This window comes from Chrysemys picta, chromosome 3, assembly GCF_011386835.1.
Source record: "Chrysemys picta bellii isolate R12L10 chromosome 3, ASM1138683v2, whole genome shotgun sequence".
NCBI classification, from domain to species: domain Eukaryota; kingdom Metazoa; phylum Chordata; order Testudines; family Emydidae; genus Chrysemys; species Chrysemys picta.
In genome coordinates this window covers 83,713,717-83,732,483 of record NC_088793.1, presented here as the reverse complement: position 1 = coordinate 83,732,483, position 18,767 = coordinate 83,713,717, and the positions used below count along the sequence as shown (strand labels likewise).

At 43.1% G+C, this 18,767-nt stretch overlaps 1 protein-coding gene across 1 annotated transcript; it reads left to right on the top strand.

Annotated features, from left to right (window-relative positions):
* Positions 1-1,220: 1,220 nt before the first annotated feature.
* On the top strand, positions 1,221-18,313 carry OSTM1 (osteoclastogenesis associated transmembrane protein 1). The gene is made up of 6 exons (XM_005287664.4): positions 1,221-1,688; positions 8,262-8,373; positions 10,481-10,578; positions 13,683-13,847; positions 14,905-15,070; positions 15,415-18,313. The coding sequence occupies exons 1-6, from the start codon at positions 1,314-1,316 to the stop codon at positions 15,468-15,470; spliced, it is 972 nt and encodes a 323-aa protein (XP_005287721.2). The 5' UTR covers positions 1,221-1,313; the 3' UTR covers positions 15,471-18,313.
* Positions 18,314-18,767: the final 454 nt, after the last annotated feature.

The window sequence follows — 18,767 nt, the reverse complement described above, 5'->3', positions numbered from 1 at the left end:
GTTCTGGAGGGAGCAGTCAAGAGACAGGGAGCAGGGGGAGGGTTGGATGGGTCAGGAGTTCCGGGGGGGGAGGGCTGTCTGGGGGTGGGGGTGTGGATAAGGTTTTGGGCAGTCAGGGGACAGGTAGGGGGTAGGGTCTCAGGAGGGGGCAGTCAGGGGACAAGGAACAGGGAGGCTTAGGTAGTGGGTGGGGTTCTGGAGGGCAGTTAGGAGCAGGGGTCCCAAGAGGGGTAGTCAGGGGACAAGGGGGGGAGGGGTTGGGAGTTCTCGGGGGGGGGCTGTCAGGGGTGGGGAGAGGGATCGGAGCAGTCAGGGGATATGGAGCAGAGGGGTTTAGATGAGTCGGGAGTTCTGGGAGGAGGCATGTCAGGGGGTGGGGAGTGGTTGGATGGGGCGTGGGAATCCCGGGGTCTGTCTGGGGGTGGGGTGTGGATAAGGGTTGGGGCAGTCAGGGGACAGGTAGGGGGTAGGGCCCTAGGGGGCCAGTTAGGATGGGGGGAGGGTCTCAGGAGGGGGCAATCAGGGGACAAGGATCAGGGAGGCTTAGATAGGGAGTGGAGTCCTGGGGGGCTGTTAGGGGCAGGGGTCCCAGGAAGGGGCAGACAGGGGACAAGGAGCGGGGGGAGGGTTGGGGGTTCTGAGGGGAGCAGGAAATGGGAGGGAGTGGCAGGGGCAGGGTTAGGGCAGGGCTTCTCTCATCCTCTTTTTTGATTGTTGAAATATGGTAACCCTAGTTTTAATCTGGTCCCTAGCACCAGCATGGTAGGTGAGTGCCTCCCACCTCTTTTTAATAAAAAGAGAAATGACAATCTCTCTCTTTCTTCCTGCCTGGGAGGAGAAAGTTTGACTGGTTGATATGTGGCACTTATTGATGGAAAGTTATGCTGAAGAAGCAAGAGTCACATTAGTTCTGAAATAGGCCAGAGGTCTGTGATAATTGTCTCCAGGGGCAGAGTGCCAGGCCCAGCAGCAGCGGTGTGTGTGTTTTCAACCTGTCAGGCACCTTTCCCTGGAGACCCTTTCCCTCTGTGCTGTGCATTAGCAGGCAAGGCCCCGCTCTCCAGGCCGGGAAGCCCTGCGCGGTTCCCCACCAGCCAGCATAAGTGTCCGCCTGGGGCAGGCCTGAACACAGCGCGCCCCACCCTGCCAGGCCACGCCCCCTGCCCGCCAGCCCCGCCCTTCCACCCGGAGTGGAACCCCCACCAGCCAATAAGGCGGCGCGCCGGACCTAGCTCCGAACGTTGACATCTCTCCGGGCTCCACGTGACCCTGATTCGCTGAATCGCTCCCAGGAGCCGCGGCTACCGGCAGCCATGGGCCTGGCCGCGCGCCTGGTGCTGCTGCCCGGCTTGCTGCTGGGCCTGAGCGCGGGGCAGGGCCTGGGGTCCGGCCGCCACCCCCCGCCGCAGAGCGGCCCGGAGGGGTGGGCGCTCGGGGGCGGGCGACGGCTGTTGTCTCTGGAGCTGGTGGAGGAAGCCGAGGACCTGTCGCTGGCCCTGCTGGGGACGGGGCTCCCCGGGGAGCTGCCGCCCGAGTGCCGGGAGCTCCTGGTGGGCTTCGCCAACAGCAGCGTGAGGCTCACCGGCTGCCTGGTGCGGAGCGCCCGGCCCGTGCGCCTCTGCCAGAGCTGCTACCGCCACTTCCAGAGCGTCACGGAGCAGCTGGAGAACATCACCCGGGCCGTGGGGGTGCGTGCGGGGAAGGGATCTCCCAGGAGCGGCCTTCTTGGGGGGGGGGTGGTTCCTGACCCACAAGCTTCCCTGGGGTGCGGCTTAGCCAAGCCCTAGCTGGAGGTGGACTCCCCCAAGGTGTTGGAGAGAGGCAGGGTGGGGCAGTCCCTTGCTTTCTTCCGTAGGCCAGTTGGGAGACTAGCTGGCCTGTGACTTCTAGCTAGTTGGCTCCCTTGCCTTACCCCCAGAGCTGCTGTTTGTGCCTGCCGCTGGCGGATGGGGAAGCTGGGAGACTTAGCAGGCTTACATGGAAAGCTAAGATCGTGGAAGCAAGAGAGGGAGGATAAAGGGTCCTCCTGGGTATCCCTTTGCAAATGACTCCCCAGCAGAAGAGGTGTGGAATAGATGCTCCCTTCCATTGGAATGAGGATTCCTGGCAGGCTTATTAATGGAATCGTGTGTGACTGAAAAGAGGAACTAGTGGTGTAGAGTAAAATGGAGGCACAGACCTTTTAGTGTGATCAGACTTGTATCCTATGCAGGGAAACAGCACTTGGAGCACTAACTTGCACTACCTGATTACTCATTGATATTGACTGTTCTCTGGAAATGCCCAGTCTGCTGTATATGATTAATGACTTCAGGCCACGTGCACACAATAAAATAGCAAAACAACATCCACTTCTTATTTGCCCTGTCACATACTTAAAAAAGATTTGATCCTTAAAAATCAGGGTGTTCTAGAATTTAGGGATTCATAACTAGCTGGGCCATCAGCTTCTAACAAATGCCTAGGAGCTCTCTTAGACGTGTGTCATTGCTGCTTAAAGTGTTTTGCTCTTGTGAGCTTCATGCCCATTGCTCTCCTACGTAGGACTGAGTTCTTGTGTCTGAAAGGAGATGCCTGTTTCTTTTCTGTGCACCATATTGTGGGGTTGGTATTGCTTGTTTGTGTGTCTTTCCTGACTGCAAATACTTTTGCTTCCAGTATTAGGCTGTGTATTAAAGCTTACTTATTTTGATTTTGTACAAGAGATAGTATGTGCCCTTCCTTTCCCTTAGCATACTTAAAAATTACAATCTGATCTAGCTCCCAAACTCAATAATTCCACCGAACTCTCCTGTCTTCCCCTTACACAAGGCCAAGAAAAAGATGAGCATTGCAGTCCGTTTGGAAGTTAACGGATCTGGGTTCTGAATAATGCCACTTGTGGTAGTATGGCATGAGCAAAGCAGTGTTTCTCGGATACCCTGGACTCAAACCACTTTTTTTGGCTCTGAAAGTCATTACCTACACCTTTAATTCCACCTAGACGTGCATATGCAACTGTAGCTTGGTGCAGCACTGTAAAGCTCCTCTTATTAAGCAAGCTGCCATATTGTGGATTGGCTTCAGCTTCTAAAATAGTCATCTTGTGGTGTAGCCCAAGTAAAGTGCAGTAGTCTTATCTCAGGGTGCAAAGGCATGTAGCATGGTCTGCATCTGAAGCAAAAGGTCTTGCTTGCCAATAGAAAAATATCCAGTAGAAAACCTGACTTATCAGTAATGGCTGCACACCATCAGTGGTATTGATGTAATTTAGACCAGTTCTTCCAGTTGCATTCCCCATAAAGCTGGAAATTGTTCATAACCAAAGGATGCTAATAATTCTGCATCTTGCAAAGCGTTCTTTAACTCCTATAGTGTATCAACTTTCACAAATTTGACACATCTCTGAAAATGCAGAGTTTAAAGGTGGGAAATCTAGTGATCAATACTATAATTTTTATACGGGAATGCTCATTTTGGAGGGCCTCAAATACCTGACATTATATACATGCAACTCCACTAGGTTACTGTTCCCTAGCCATTACTTAGTCAACTAGCTGCACAACTCTTTTGGGTAAAGGTGAGGTGCCAGGATAAGCCCTAACTCTGACAATACAGGTATACCAGCTAGGACCATGTTTTTAAGTATCTGCAGACTATTTGAGGCTAATTGAATGTCATCTGAAAGATCCAAATGTAACAAACTGCATGGTACTCAGTTTCTCTCATTAAGAAGGAGTAAAGGAGTGAGGTGACCTGACTGTGCTGAGATTTGAACCAGTAGCTGCAGGGAGTCAATATTTTAAATCTGATGTTTAGAACTTTGTCATCCCTTCCATCAGTTGTCATCAACTGATGTGAGAGGTCAGGGGAAAAAGCAGCCCAGTTTCATTCTGTGAATCTAGGTAACTTAGTTTTTGTTAGTATCAGTGATTTAAACCTTTTTCCCCAAAGTTACGTCTCCCAGTGATTTGGAAGTTCAACTTTTAAGGAGCCCTCCTGGAAGGTAGTAGGCCCCTGCTGTTTACACTTCTTCAGCATTTGCTAGGTCTTTTCTGCTTTCGTCCAGGTATGTACATAACCTAGTACAGTGGTTCTCAACCAGGGATACACACATCTCTGGGAATACGCTGAGTTCTGCCGGGGGTACGTGAACTCATCTAGATATTTGCCTAGTTTTACAACAGGCTACATAAAAAGCACTAGCGAAGTCAGTACAAACTAAAATTTCATACATACGATGACTTGTTTATACTGCTCTATAGACTATACACTGACATGTCAGTATAATATTTATATTCCAATTTGTTTTATTTTTAATTATGTGGTAAAAACAAGAAAGTAAGCAATTTTTCACTAATAGTGTGCTGAGCTGTGACATGCTTGTATTTTTTTTATGTCTGATTTTGTAAGCAAGTAGTTTTTAAGTGAGGTGAGACTTGGGGTACGCAAGACAAATCAGGCTCCTGAAAGGGGTGCAGTAGTCTGGAAAAGTTGAGAGCCACTGGCCTAGTAGACGTGAGTGTGTGCGTATGACGGTTTCCCGTAGAAGTTACCAGAAGTAGCAGTAATGGAAATTCCTGTGGTGTGAGTGGTAAAATGGAAGATTTGCTGATCCATAACCTTTTAACAAATCTTCCATTTTAACAGGGGGAAAAAATAGACTAAATAGGGAAATGGATCTCTCCCAAACTTTTGTAGGGAGCACCATATTTTAATAGAGACTCTTGTGTTGCATGTCCTATTCCATTCATGACCACTTGATATGTCTCTGTCAACTACAACAATTGCTTGCCATAAACAGCAACTTTATGGCAGTATCTAAATCAACTTAGCAGCTGGGAAGCAGGAGCCAGAGCCATGTGTCCAGGTAGCCCTCCAGAGATCACATTTTGGGAACCATGGGGTTGAAAGAAAACTAGTTTTGAAAGAGGAAAAAATATTAGTCTGTCAGACTTGTTTTGCAGAAAAAAATCCTCACTTAAGTTATTCCTACACTTCTTTCCCATTCACTTCATCCTACTCCTTTGGTATTTTGCTCACACCCAGGCTGCATTGTCACAGGAATTCCACCACTCTCTCTTTCCACTGTGATTCCTGAATATATTGGATACTTAGGTATCAAATCATGGTAGAGAGGAAAAAAAGGAGTTTGCTATTAACAGTAATCTTTGCTTGCTATAGCCTTAGATAGTTTGTCATGACTTACAGACAGCTGATGTCCTTTCTGTGATATGAGTCTGGGTGGTAGATGGATCCACTATATCACAAGAGGGACGTTGTAACTTTTCCAGGCCAAAAAGTCAACTTGGGAATAAAACAACGAGGAAAAGAGAAGAGGAAGTATGTAGTGTTCATGTTTTTTTCAGGTGGAAAATCTGCTCTTGTATGGAGGGCTGGGGGGGAAAAAAAAAACTCATTAGCCAAGGGCCACTGACTAACTAGGTTTAAACTTGGTATCTGGTTACAAGAGATACCTCATCATTCTGTGCTCAGCTGTGTAGAGCTTTACCTTTTTCTTCTCAGAGTTAGTTTAAGGCTGAAGCCTTTTCCTGATACTATTTATGTTCTAACTTGGGGGGCAGTCAATAGGGGGATTCTGGACCAAATCTGGACCGCCAGATGCTTTTGAACAGACCCCAAAATCTTTACTTACTTAGTATCAGTCTTGTTTTTTAATTATTATTTTTCTCTGGAGTTTGGACCCTGACTATATCTTGACCAAGACATTGACAAAAAAATAATTGATTATCCCTGTTCTAACTTTTCCCACGTACCCTTTCCACACCATGTATCTGTGTGGTTGTGTGTAGCTCTGAACTAATTCATGAACCAGCTACCTAGAAAAGCGTGAGTGTAAACACTTGGACAGGGACAGTCTTTGTGTCTTGTGCAGACCTAAACAGGTGGTGGATCTTAAGCAAATAATAATAGGGCTGGCATCTCTTACTGCAGAGATCATGAGGCTGTCCTTCCAGGGGCTGTCCTCTCATGGCATTCTTAGCTAACTAGCTTGTGTGCGTTTGGGAGGATTTGATGGGACAGGTAAAGAGAGGATTCCTTGGTCATGGTTTTCGACTCAGTTTCAGGTTAGTAGTGTATGAAAGCAATTGCCATCAGATGTCTGTTTGGCCTGCGTGAAAGCTAGGTGGTGTAGGGATGTTTCATCTCTTGCTGGGCTGCAGGTGAGCTAACCTCTGTCCTACAGGTGGCTTATCCAGGTCAGGGTTGGGGCAGACAGGCTGTGATGAGGCAGTAACTCGTGCTCTTGTGGCTGACATTGTACCTGCTAGAGCTGAGTGAAATAGTTCCACTGAACTTCAGACCCTCTTAAACAGGGCTTTCAGTTTGAGCTTTTGTGGACATAGTTTGATAGCACAGCGACAGACACTGCAGGGTCTCTAATCCTTAAACATCTCCTGGTGGGGTTGGGGAAGGTGCCACCCTCTTTCTCCTAGGCTAGTAGAAGGTCCTAAATGGCTGCTGCTCTTCCTTCCTCCCTCTTCAGGGTCCTGCTTGGTAGAGGCTTTTACATGCCAAATTCTGAAAGGCTTCCTACCCCCAAAACAGGGTAGCAGACATGTCAGTGCTCCCTCTGCTAGCTGGCTGTGCTGAACTAGGGCTGAGAAGTTCCATAATTCTTAACTAGGGTTGCTTGGGAACTCCAAGCTCCACAAAATGTCCTCTAGGGCCAAGAGAAGCAACCAGCCTCTCTGGGTATGTCTATAGCATTTTGGAATCTGTGGGACCAAGCCTCCCAGTCCAGGTTGACAGACTTCGGCTAGAGGGGCTTGCGCTGGTGCTCAGAACATAGCTGTGTTGACAACGCTTTGAAGTTGCGACTCTGACTTTGAAGCCTAGGGACGAGGGGTGGGCTTCAGAGCCCAAGCTTCAGCCCAAGCCATGACTTCAAAGCGCTGTCTCCATAGCTATTTTCAGAGCACTAGTGGAAGCCCAGGTCTGTTGACACAAGTTCCAGAATGCTGTGTAGATGGACCCCATAGACCTTGTGCTGTGTTTAAGGGGGCTAGTGTGAAGGGTAGTTGTCACTCAGAACAAAAGAACGTGTTTCACTCATTAAACATGGATCTTCCATTGTCAGTGAGTTTTAGTACTTCAATCAACTTGTATATCTATGTATCAAGCTGTTAATGTTATATTGAAACGGTGTCTTGGCTAGGGTTGGGTGAGTGATAAATTATTGATCTTCTACCCCAACCTCAGTATAGCTAATTACAAATCTTATTTTCATCAGCAAATGTTTTGTAGTCTTACTGACCCACACCAGAGCTTGTATTCCATTTGCCAGACCAGTCTTTGTGCTTAATCTGGTTTTGGTCAAAAGCAGCTCAGGGGTGAGATCTATTCTGTTGTGGCTGGAAAATCAGCCTGGGGGTGCCTGGCTGATTCTGTCAGTCTGTGGTTTGTGGGGTGGGTGGGGAGGGGGGAACAAGAAGTGATGTTCCCAGTCACTATTTTGAGTTGCCTCTTAAATGGAATGAAAACAGATATGTGCACACTTTAAAATACTATTTGGAGGCTTGATGCTCCTCTGTGTTGCAGTTAGCAACCTCTGTACCAGAAGGCTCAGATGCATGCTAGGAGGGATTGACTCCTAGCAGAAGGCAGGTTGGGATGACACAGGGCCAGGGGAAGCAACTTTATGCTACACATGAGACTCCAGGGGAGTCGTGCTGGCAGGTGCACTAAATCAGCCAAGCAGGAGTTATAGGCTTCTTGCACCAATTGGACTTGTTGAGCTCTGAATGCTGGGTTATGTCAGCTTCCATCAGTATAACCCAGGATGGAATCTAACTCTGTAGTTGTATTATGGGAGCACCCAGAGGGCCCCATTGTGGGATCAGGGTCCATTATACTAGTCATTGTACTCATGCATAATGAAAAGTGCTCCTGCTCTAGAAAGCTGTTGGTGTGCATGGTGCTATCTTGACTGACACTCTTGCAGTTCTCATATTAAACCCTCTAAGAACGTACCCAAGTCCCCAACATGGTTCTACATCTCATAATATTTAATGTTTTTTCTTAGTCCATTGTTTGGAAAGACTTCGGCGTTGCCCTGTCCGACTAGTTCTCGGCCTTTCTAGTCTCTGAACTTCTCAGAATTTTGACAAGGGATGTAAAACTGGCCACGCTACTCCTGATGGGTGAAACTAACACTTGTGCTTAAAATGGTAGACTTGGCCTCTATGTCACCAGTTATCTGAAATAGTTTCAAAGTTGTTTCTGTATGAATTCATAATACTGTGGGTTTTTTCTTTCAGAATTCTTCTGAGAGCAACTGTGCAAAAAGCCTCTTGATGTCGGATAGGGTACAGCTAGTTGTGATCCTTTCACAGTTCTTTAACAGTACTTGGGAGAAGGCCAACTGTGCAAGTATGTGATTTGTTCTGTCCTTTTCATGCTACCGTTATGATTCAGATGACAGATTTAGCCTTGCCTTTAAAATTTCTCAATTGATCAGAACTGAACAGCATTGATAAGATTGATTAAGTTAGTTAAACTGACAGAAACAAAGAGCTCTTTATTGATACATCCTGGATATTTTTACTGTACAGGGGACACTATTCAAAGCTGACAGATTAAAAAAATTTCTTCTTCTTCCCTTGCTTATCTAAACACACTAGAGTCACCATACGAATATTCACCTTGCACTAAAAACATTTATCCCTCCAAAATCAGAGCTGCTTTACTTACCATCTGTCTTTACTTCGTCAGAACAAACCATGCTGGAGATCTGCTACAGCTCTGCTGTATTTATAGATCTCTTATTTTTCCCATGCCCCCGTTTTCCTACTCAAGTAGAAAATATAACTTGAACTGTTTAATAAAAAGTTAGTAAGGTTCAGATTCTGATACCCTTACTCATGTTGAATAGCATTGTACTTGCCCCATGTCACAATGAGTGACTACTGGTGATCAGACTCTGGCTCTGAAATTCTATGGGCTGGTTCTGCCTCTTAGGCCTGATCTACACTGGGGGAGGGGTGGGGGGGAGCGATCTAAGGTATGCAACTTCAGCTACGAGAATAGCATAGCTGAAGTCAACGTATCTTAGATCAACTTAGAATCACTTACTTCGTGTCCTCGCGGCACGGGATCGACAGCCGCCGCTTCCACCTCTCGCCGCGGTGGAGTTCTGGAGTCGATGGCAGAGTGATCAGGGATCGATTTATCACGTCTAGTGTAGACGCGATAAATTGATTCCCCGATCAATCACTACCCATCGATCCGCGGGTAATGTAGACTTACTCCTATTCTGGCTCTAACATGTTGCATGTGGCTTCTTTATGGTCCTTAAATGCCACCACAGGAAACAGGAAAAATTCCCCTGGCACAGGAGCTGTACCACTACCAGGGGAGCATAAGTGCTGGAACTAAGGGGTGCTGGCCCCTGGCTTGAAGTGGTTTCCATCATACACAGGGTTTACAGTTTGGTTCAGTGGCTCTGAGCACCCCCACTATACAAATTGTTCCAGCACCCCTGCATGGGAGTGTGCCAGAGGTTGGAGGGGTGGTAATGTAGAGCTGAGTGCTGCAAAGGATTTTGGGCTGCTACAGAGCCCATAGATTGCCACCAATCTCCCTGGGGCTACCAGTAACTTATGTTGGGGACTGCTGGCCTCTGGAGTTAGCCAGAACCCAAAGTGTGTGAAGGAGAGGTAAAATAACCTCCAACTGTTCTCCCATTTGCAGGCTCCACTTCTGTGCTGCATCTCCCAGGAGGGGAGCACAGACTCTATCCTCTAATGCTTAAGATGTTCTCTCGCCTCTATCCTTTAGGGGGAAGGTCATGTTTGGAGTCTGCCAACCTTCATAGTGCCCTTTTTAATGGAATTCTACATAAAACTAGCAGTCCTCATTTCCAAGGGTCTAATGGGTCAGAGTAGAAAAAGTGGAGTAGATGGAAGGAAAGAAATACCTGCAGGGACTAGAGCAGTATCTGACGAGGAGTGTTTCAGGAGCACCCCGCAAGGCAGGTAAAATTGGCTTACACTTCCTGAAAAAACTGGTGCATGTTTTGTGACTGTGCCTAGTACAGTTTTCAAAAGCATTTCTGTTTTTTTCATAAGCATAAAGATTCCCTCTATTTCCTAGCTGTCCGTTGTTTCAGCTACATGTCTGACACTTACACTTTCAAACAGAACACAAGACGCTGCTTTTAGTGTGTAATCTGAAAGGATTTGAGCTCTCTCTGGACTTTCTTCAAAATGCTCTTGATAATGGTCTTCATCTTTCACTTAATCAAGGCCAATTAATTCTCAAATGTGCTTCTCTCTTCATTTAGGATACGAGTGAGTTAGGACAGCAAATCTGAGACATCTGCATAACAGCAACCAAATAGGAAATGCAAAACTGACTGGATTGTTTTTATAATTGAGAGCTCTTGCTGTAAAGCTGTAGGGCCACCAAGGGACATGTTGGCTCTAGACATAGGTTAGAAATCAAGGTATCTTGATTCACGTGTTTTTCTTTTTGACAGATTGTTTGAAGAACAACAGTGAAGGGCTATCAAATAGTACAATAGAGTTCCTGCACTTATTCAATACAACACTGACGTGCTTCGAACAGAACTTCCAGGTATCTTTGCTGTGTAACTGAGGGTGGCACTGAGCCCTCTTCTTGTATAGTAAAATCTCTTATTTTCGCAGAACAAACTGCAGTGGATACATATTGAGCAACTGCAATTGGCAAATTCTTAAGCAGTTTAGGCAGATAGAACAATTATCTATAAAATGCAGATGTTCACAATTAAGAGCACAAAATGCATTTTAATTGATGCTCACCTTGACTTTGTCTTATATGCAATTACAGTGCCATTTCATATTGGGATTTCTGGATTCACAATAGCTGATGATTATATAGTAAGAGTCACGTAGTCTCTGCATACAGTAAGTCACTTTTCCTAGTTCCTTCTGGAGTTTTCACTACGTGACTTAGCCATGTGGCTCCTTAAATCATTATTTGGTTGTATTGTAGATTAGTCCAAAAGGGCCAGCTACCTGAAAACACTTGTTAAGGACTCCTATCCATTAAGGTTATGAACAATTAAAACTTTTTTGCAATTAAATATCCCTTTTTGTAAAATAAATGTGGCAATTATCTCCCAAGGAAAGTGCATCCAAAGAATTATGCATCTGTTTTGTAAATTGCTAATTTCATTCTAAAACTAAATCAGATTATGCAAAAATATTAGTGCTTGTTTCATTAAGCAGCTAATCAATAAAAACTGTCCAAAATGAAAACATTAAAATTAAAGTTCTTGGTGCAGAATAAACATATGGATCTAGAAGAGGATCTGTGGTTACAATATGCTTTGCAGCCCCCCTTACTGGTAAATAAATACATTTAAATTATAAATAATTGGTGAGCTAGCTTTCCCTGCTCTTAGGCTTGCCAGGCAGCTCTTGCCCCCCACTGTGGTGGTCTCTCTGGCATTTTTTTTAAACCTATGTTTTGCCATGGTCATATCCACAGAGTTCTGGAAGTAAGACTTATGCTCCTTTAGTAAGCTAGTTGGTTGTACACCAGCATAACACAACACAATTGCCTGTGTTATTTCTGAGTGTCTTACAATTTTGTATAAATCCAAGCAGGTTGTAAAGATTCACTTTGGCTCTGTCCTCTAGCCCCTCTTCACAGACAGGTGGAGGTATGTACTGTTTTTGTGGGGAAGCTGTGCCAAAGATGTATTTAGCATTTCTGTCTGGAGGGGGTGTGGTCGGTGCTCATGCTTCCCTGTTGTGGAAGGGACAGCTGCTGAGAAAGACCTGTCTCCCATTAGTCTCACTGTTGATGGTTCCTGAGATGTGCAGCCTTTATAGTAGGTCTTGGCCAGGGGAAAGAGCTTGGGCCTGGTCAACGGAGCACTTTAAAGGCAAGACCTGGACCACAAATTTAATCTAGTAATTATTGGGTAGCCAATGGAGTGATTGCAGCATTGATATGTTCTCATTGACCTGTGCTGGTCAGCAGGTAGCCTGGAGTTTCATTCCTATGTTATGGAGATCATAATTTCAAGGATTACTGTGGTCAAGTCTGTATCTGTTAGGATGGGGCATCATCTCCTGGCTAGCTGACAGCTTTCCTAAACTGTTGCTGTTTGAGTATTGAATATTGCTGAGACATTGAGGAGGACCAAAACTAGAAGGCCCCTGTATAATCTTCACCATGGGGTGATCTTAAGGAGTTGGCTAAATCATGGAAATGTTGCCTTCTTCCCTCCAACTTCACCATTATCTTGCCTGCGTTTAGCTTCAGAGAGTTGCCTTTCAGCCAGGTGGTGTTCTAAATAGTACAGCTGCAGAAAGGGGCTGTCCTTGTAGATGAAAAGGAGACTAACAGCTGGGCATAATTTGCATCCTGCTGGTATTTAAGGTGAAGGTGTCTTATAGTCTCTCCCAGAAGCTTGCTGTAAATAATTGAATAGGATGTAGGAGAAAATGAAGCTGTGTGGAATTAGTCCCAATGTTTCCTCACAGCCATTTCTGCACATTACTGTTTATTCCCCCTAGGTCTCTGTGGTGAGCCCTCCACACTGTCAAGGGCTGAAGTGATCTAGAAAAATGTGTGGAGATTGCCCATTTTCTGTGTCTAAGAGGAGATAATCTACTATTGTGACCATGACCATTACATTAGGTGTAAAGCCCAGCTGGGAAGGCTCTAGGATGCTGACAAAGGTTGGGTGTAGTTGGTGATGATCCTTCACTAGCTTCCCAACTGCCTTGCTCAGAAATGGGAAATTGGAGGTAGCCTGTGAAGTTGATCATACAAGAGTTTGCTTTTTGAGTGCTGGATAAAAAGTGATGTTTTAAGGTGGGTAGTATCCAGGTCTCTTCTTTAAGCTCTGGCTATTGTGGGTTCTGTCATTGTGTCTCCGTGACTAGGCTTAAAAAAAATACAGAAGAATCTGGGGATCTTATAATTATCTTCCCCCATCCTCCCCCACAATCCACCCAGGTCATCAGACTTTTCAGGGAGGCGAAACTGCTACTACAGTAAAACTACCTTACTTTCCTGTGTTTTTCGTCTGAAATCTACAAAGGATGAAATTCACAGTTAAGCAAACTTCCAATGCGTTTTCTAGTAGGAGGAGAGGTGATCTTGTATTCTGTCAGCATAAGCTGGGATATACGGTTCCATTGTATTTGGGTGCCCAACTCCCTTAGCCTCTTTTGAAAATCGCACCAGTAGTGTTTTTAAGGGTCTGTGTGTTGAAATGTGATCTGGATTCTTGCTATTTACAATCTATGTAGTAAATGGGGAACAGAAGGGGACAGGAACAGTAGCTATTGAAGCTCAAAATAATTAGGCCAAGTTAAAATACCTATTCACTCCTCCTTCCTACCTGTGTGGCATATTTGTATAGACCAATGAAAAATAGCCAGTTGTGGGGGAGAAGCACCGCTGTGTTTTCAAGGCAAACTTGGTATTAACAATCCTTGTTTTGTTTTTATTCTAGATGGTCAGGAGTTTAAAAATACATCTTTTTGGGGAAAAATAAGGTCAACTTTCAATTCAGTGAGAGCTTATTTTATTTCTATGAAATGGGCCTAAATCCCAAAATTTCAGTCTAACATTTTCTGATGTTAATATTGTAGATTTTTGGTTCAAGTTCAGCTCTAATTTTTAAAGTTAATTTTATCTTGTTTAAAAATCTAAATATGTGCTGCTTATAATTTTAGGGGCAAGCAATCAATCTTGTACCAAGCAACCACACAGAAGTATGCAGAAACTGCAGTCGAACTTACAGAAATCTGAATGACTTGTATAACGAAATGCAAAAAATGACTGGACAGGGCAGTGACTCAGAACACAGAATGCACTTGTGTATTGATGTGGAAGATGCAGTAAGTATATGTATTTGCTTCTGGATCTTACTGCCTAGCTAATACCCTATGGGTAGATAGATCCGAAGAGCAATCTTCAGTGGTCCCTTAGCTGTTTTATATTGTTTTCTCTTCGCACCACTGTTGTCCTTTCAACGGTGGAAGCTGCTTTCATGAGCAGTTTCTTTGGTGTGCTAGTGTCATACTGCACCCACTGCTTTGAGCTGTGACTTCCTCACATCTCCCAGGGTCAGGCTGGGTTCCAGTCAGTATGTGGAGAGAAAACAGTTAAGGAACACTTTTAAATGTTTCAGGAAACAGTGTTGGTGACCCAGTAGGTTGCACTCTTCTCTCTGAGTTAGTACTGAACCAGGACCCCCAGGGTACTCCATGACGCTGCTGTTCATTTGGATGAAATGTAAAATAGAGTTCCTGACCACTGGGGGTCATTAAAGACCTTGTGCCACTCCTGAAGAGGAAGGGGGCTAACCTTGATGTCCTGACATATTTCAGCTTGGGCAGTTGGGACTTCATTTTTGTTTAGAGATTTTTGCGAAGGGACGATTCCATTCCCTATCTCAAATTAGGGTTTGGGAGCTGGGAATTCCCTTTAATTTTTGGCTTTTATCTGACACTCCTCAGCTAAGTTCCAGTTAATGCTTCCAGTTAGTTGCTTCCGAACTACAGCAGTTGCTTATTGGGCCAATGAATATTAGGAAAGTTTTTAATGTATTTAGCGGTCTTTTAATGTGATTTTTAGCAACTGGAAAGAAGGAGAGTTAGTAGCATGTGATCAGCCAGCTTTCCATGAACCACTAGTAAGTGCTGTAAGAATCACAGTGTGGGGAATCACTGCTCCTTGGAAGTCAATGGGAGGTTTGCCATTGATTTCAGTAGGGCTAGGATTTCACCTATGATGTCTGATTTTTTTTTGAGGGGAGATATTTTAAATGGCTTTTATTCAAGTAAAGGTTTAAAGGTAGTTAGGGGGTCTTACAATACTGAACTTTGCAATGTTCAGTAAGAGTGATGCAAGCCAAGGAATGTGTGTTGCTCACCATGGTCGTTTTCCTTTTAGATGAACATTACACGAAGGCTTTGGAGTAGAACTTTCAACTGTTCTGTCCCATGCAGTGATACGGTCCCAGTGATTGCAGTTTCTTCATTCATTCTTTTTTTACCAGTCATTTTTTACCTTAGTAGCTTCCTTCACTCAAAGCAGAAGAAACGTATACTTATTCTGCGTAAGTAATGTTGTCAGAACTTTATTTACAGAATGGGGGAGCACAAGGAATCATCTTGGTCACTCTACTTGATCAACATACTTGGTATGGGGTCAGGCAGTTCTGCTACTGTGCCTGCAATAGTGAGTGGGAGCTGGTGTTGACTACTTGTCCTCTTGGGGTCTGCCTTTATCACTTCAAGAGCTGTAGAGGGTGGGGAAAGTAGGTCCTTAGCCATGTGTTTCTGTTGAAAAGGAGAACTGTGATGTTAATGGAACACTGTTCAATAGTACGTGCTCCGTTAAACAGAGTGAGTGGGAAACTGATGTTGGGAGTCTTTATTTTGATTTTTCTTTTCCTTCTAGCCAAGCGTATCCAATCAAATGCCAGTCTTGTGAACATCCAAGAAAAATACAGCTGAGCTGCAAAACAAAACCAGAAAACTGCAACTGGGTATATATTGGGTACAATTGTGGTGGAAGGAGGACAGCACAAAAGAGGAGTTAATTATGGTTTAGTGTTGCTCTGTATCATTACACAAGTTAAACAAAATGCTGTCTGACTCCTAAACGGGTATATTAACAAACATGACAAGGCAGGGCTATGAGACACAGTATGGACTTCTGATTTGAAAAATAATTTAGTTCTTTCCAGACTAGTGCTGAAGCTGGTTATTTTCTGATTCTTTGACTGCAGGTTTTTGTACCTTTCATCAACAGAATATGTACTTCTCCTGTATGGTTTTTTTTCCTTTATATTTAATTTTCTATATTGACTCCATAAAAATCTAGTATGACAGTTGTGTTCATTTCCAGGCATATTAGTACTGTCTGAGATCTGATAATCTTTCTGATGTGGTTCTTATGAACTAGCAAAGCTTAATATAATTTGTTTTGGTTTAATTCAGTAACAGAATTAGAACATTTCAAAGTAAAAATGCCATTTTACCACGTTTGGTTAGACTTGTACTACAGGTTTCAAAAACTAGCCCCCTTACATAGCATCTCTTGATAGACACAGCCATGCTGCTTAGTTCATTTTAGTGGTGTCTTTATTTAAAAAACAAACAAAGTGAGATGCAAGGAAAGTGGTACATTTCTGGCAACGAATACAGCAGGTCTGCCAGTGCTGTACATTAATAGTAATCATTGACAACTACAGTATTTGGCCATTTCAGAAAATGTTCCATATTAGCACACTTGCACGCTTAAACCACTAAGTCATTGCTTTACAATTGATTAGAGGCTTATTTTTAGGTATGATGCACATCTGTATGTATAATCAGATGTGTCTTTATGTGTTTATCCCTTATTTCACTCATTTAATCTCCTTTTTATTTATATATATATATAAAAAAAACTTAAAATGGTAACCTGAGGTAAAAGTCACTGGAGATGCTGAATTGTGCTTGGTGTAGAACTTCCTCTGGTTTAAGATACAAATGGGTTTACATGAAAGAGATACATTTTAGTAGTGAGTAGGGCACAGATGTTCTTTAACTCTAGAACTGGCATAAAGTGAATGTGCTGTGCCCAGATCTGACTTTCTGTATCCAAATTTGCAATCAATACTTTCTAGAAATTTACTGAAGATGAGGTCCATTTAGTAGATAAAATAAACCTCAAACTCTATAGGAAGTTGTAGAGCTGAAGCAAAAGGTCACAGCATTGTTACTAAAGTTAATGGGACTGTAGAAAGGACACAGTTCTAAAGATGCGTTAATACAGGATATCCGGGCTGGTAAATCCTAGGCCTACATTTTTCTGAAATTTCTACTATAGTAAAATTAAAAATTTTCAGTGTGGTTGTAATGAGGTTGGAGGCTTCACTCTGATATTAAATCCATCCCATTTTACAACTTGAAGACTAAAGGGAGACCTCAACTGGGAAATCACATTTCTCTTTGAAAATGTTATGCCTATGATTATTATACAACTGAAAAGGTAGCAGTTTATTTCCTTATTTTAACTTGTCTTTTGACAGCACTTTTGTGTTTAGTTAGTTTCACTGTCTTGCCTCCATAGCCAATTAGTCACTTTTTTCCCTTGCCCAAACAAACATCAGCAGGGGAACAAAATAATCTTAAAGCACTTTAAAAAACAACAAAAAAACCCAATAATAATAATTATTTAAAGAATTAAGGCATACTGTCATTTAAAAAGAAAACCAGGTTGATAGTGTTTCAATATTAAGTAACATGATGTGTTAGCATTTGGCTGATATCCATACAACTGCTTCCTGGTATTTTGTGAGTAGGAAGTATTTTCTCCCTCTGTTAATCACATGAATCGCCTTGAATGGTTGATTTGTGTTGAAAGCCTAAATAGGGTTGGATTTCTTGTCTGAGGAAATATATTTTTGACACTTTTTGGTCTGCTATAGATAAGGTGTCAAAATAGTAGAAGAATATATTTGTTGCTTATCACATGAAGTTATCTTCATAGGACAGAGGGGAAAATTGCCTTTGTTTTAAATGACTATTTTTATATCTATTGTGCTCAAATTTCAGCTTACTGGGCCTTATTCAGCTGCTGTCCTAATAGCATTCCTTTGATTTGAGGCATCATATGATTGAGGGCTGTTCAAAGCAATCTTTCATTCATGCTGATCAAACCAGTTTGTATGTGCAGAGTTACAGAATGATAGCTTTCATACCATAAGCAGTGGCTTTTTGAGCACATTCATATTAAGTAGGTTTGAAAGTCATTACTCTTGGATATGGTGGTTAAGCACTTTATTTAAAAAAAAAAAAGTTTTCGTTTTTTTCCTGGCTGCTAAGCCAAATGAAAGTACTCGTGTTTTTTTAAAGCAGCAGCAAAGTTTACACTCTAGAAATAATTTCTATCCTACGTCTTCTCAAATGTCACTGTTTTTCCTTTTTGTTACCTTGTAATGCTAGCTTTCTTTACATGGTTTTTAAGAGTACAGTATCTTTCATATAAAATACATTGGGTCTTGTTAATATTCTGATGTTTCTATTATGCTTACAGCCTCCTGTCCCTAAAGGAAATGTGTTGGTGCACAAAACATGCAGGAAAAAAAGCTAACTTTATTTGGCTGGTAATTTTTAACCTTTGTTTGCCATTTTTATGAGTGTATAAGATATAATGAAAAAAAATCTTACTTTGAAGTACCAGTTGTTTGTATTTTTGGTACAAACAAATGTTTTTATCCTTGGGTAGCGTTATCTATTTTTGGATTAGAAAACCTATAGACACTGAAAATGAACAAATATTGTATTGAATAAACATGTTGTGTATAGAATTGACTGTGCTTAATTGTCCCATTTTCAGTAGTGAGATGCTTCGCCAATGCTGTTTTTAATGAGTAGTGGGGAAAAGATGGGACAGGACAACCCAAGTAATAAAATTCCCAGTTTACTACACTTTCCTATTATGGACTTGTGTTTGAAGCACATGGTTACTATAGAAACCTAATGCAGGTAAATAGATAGTAAATGCAACTTCACAATGTTGACATTTATTGTTAGTGCTTTGTTCTAGTTATTCTACTTATGACTGTGGTTAGCTCTACTCTGACCAAGAGGGTGGACTTCCTTAGAGTCTGGGTGAAGTCTGTAGAATGGCTCTGTTGGCTGCAAAGGGCTTTGAATCAGGCCCTTGTTTTATGAGGAAAAAGGGGATACTGGGAAAAATTGATCTATTTGCTATTGGAGGGCTTCTGGGATGACTGATATACATGTGGAAACTTCCTTAGT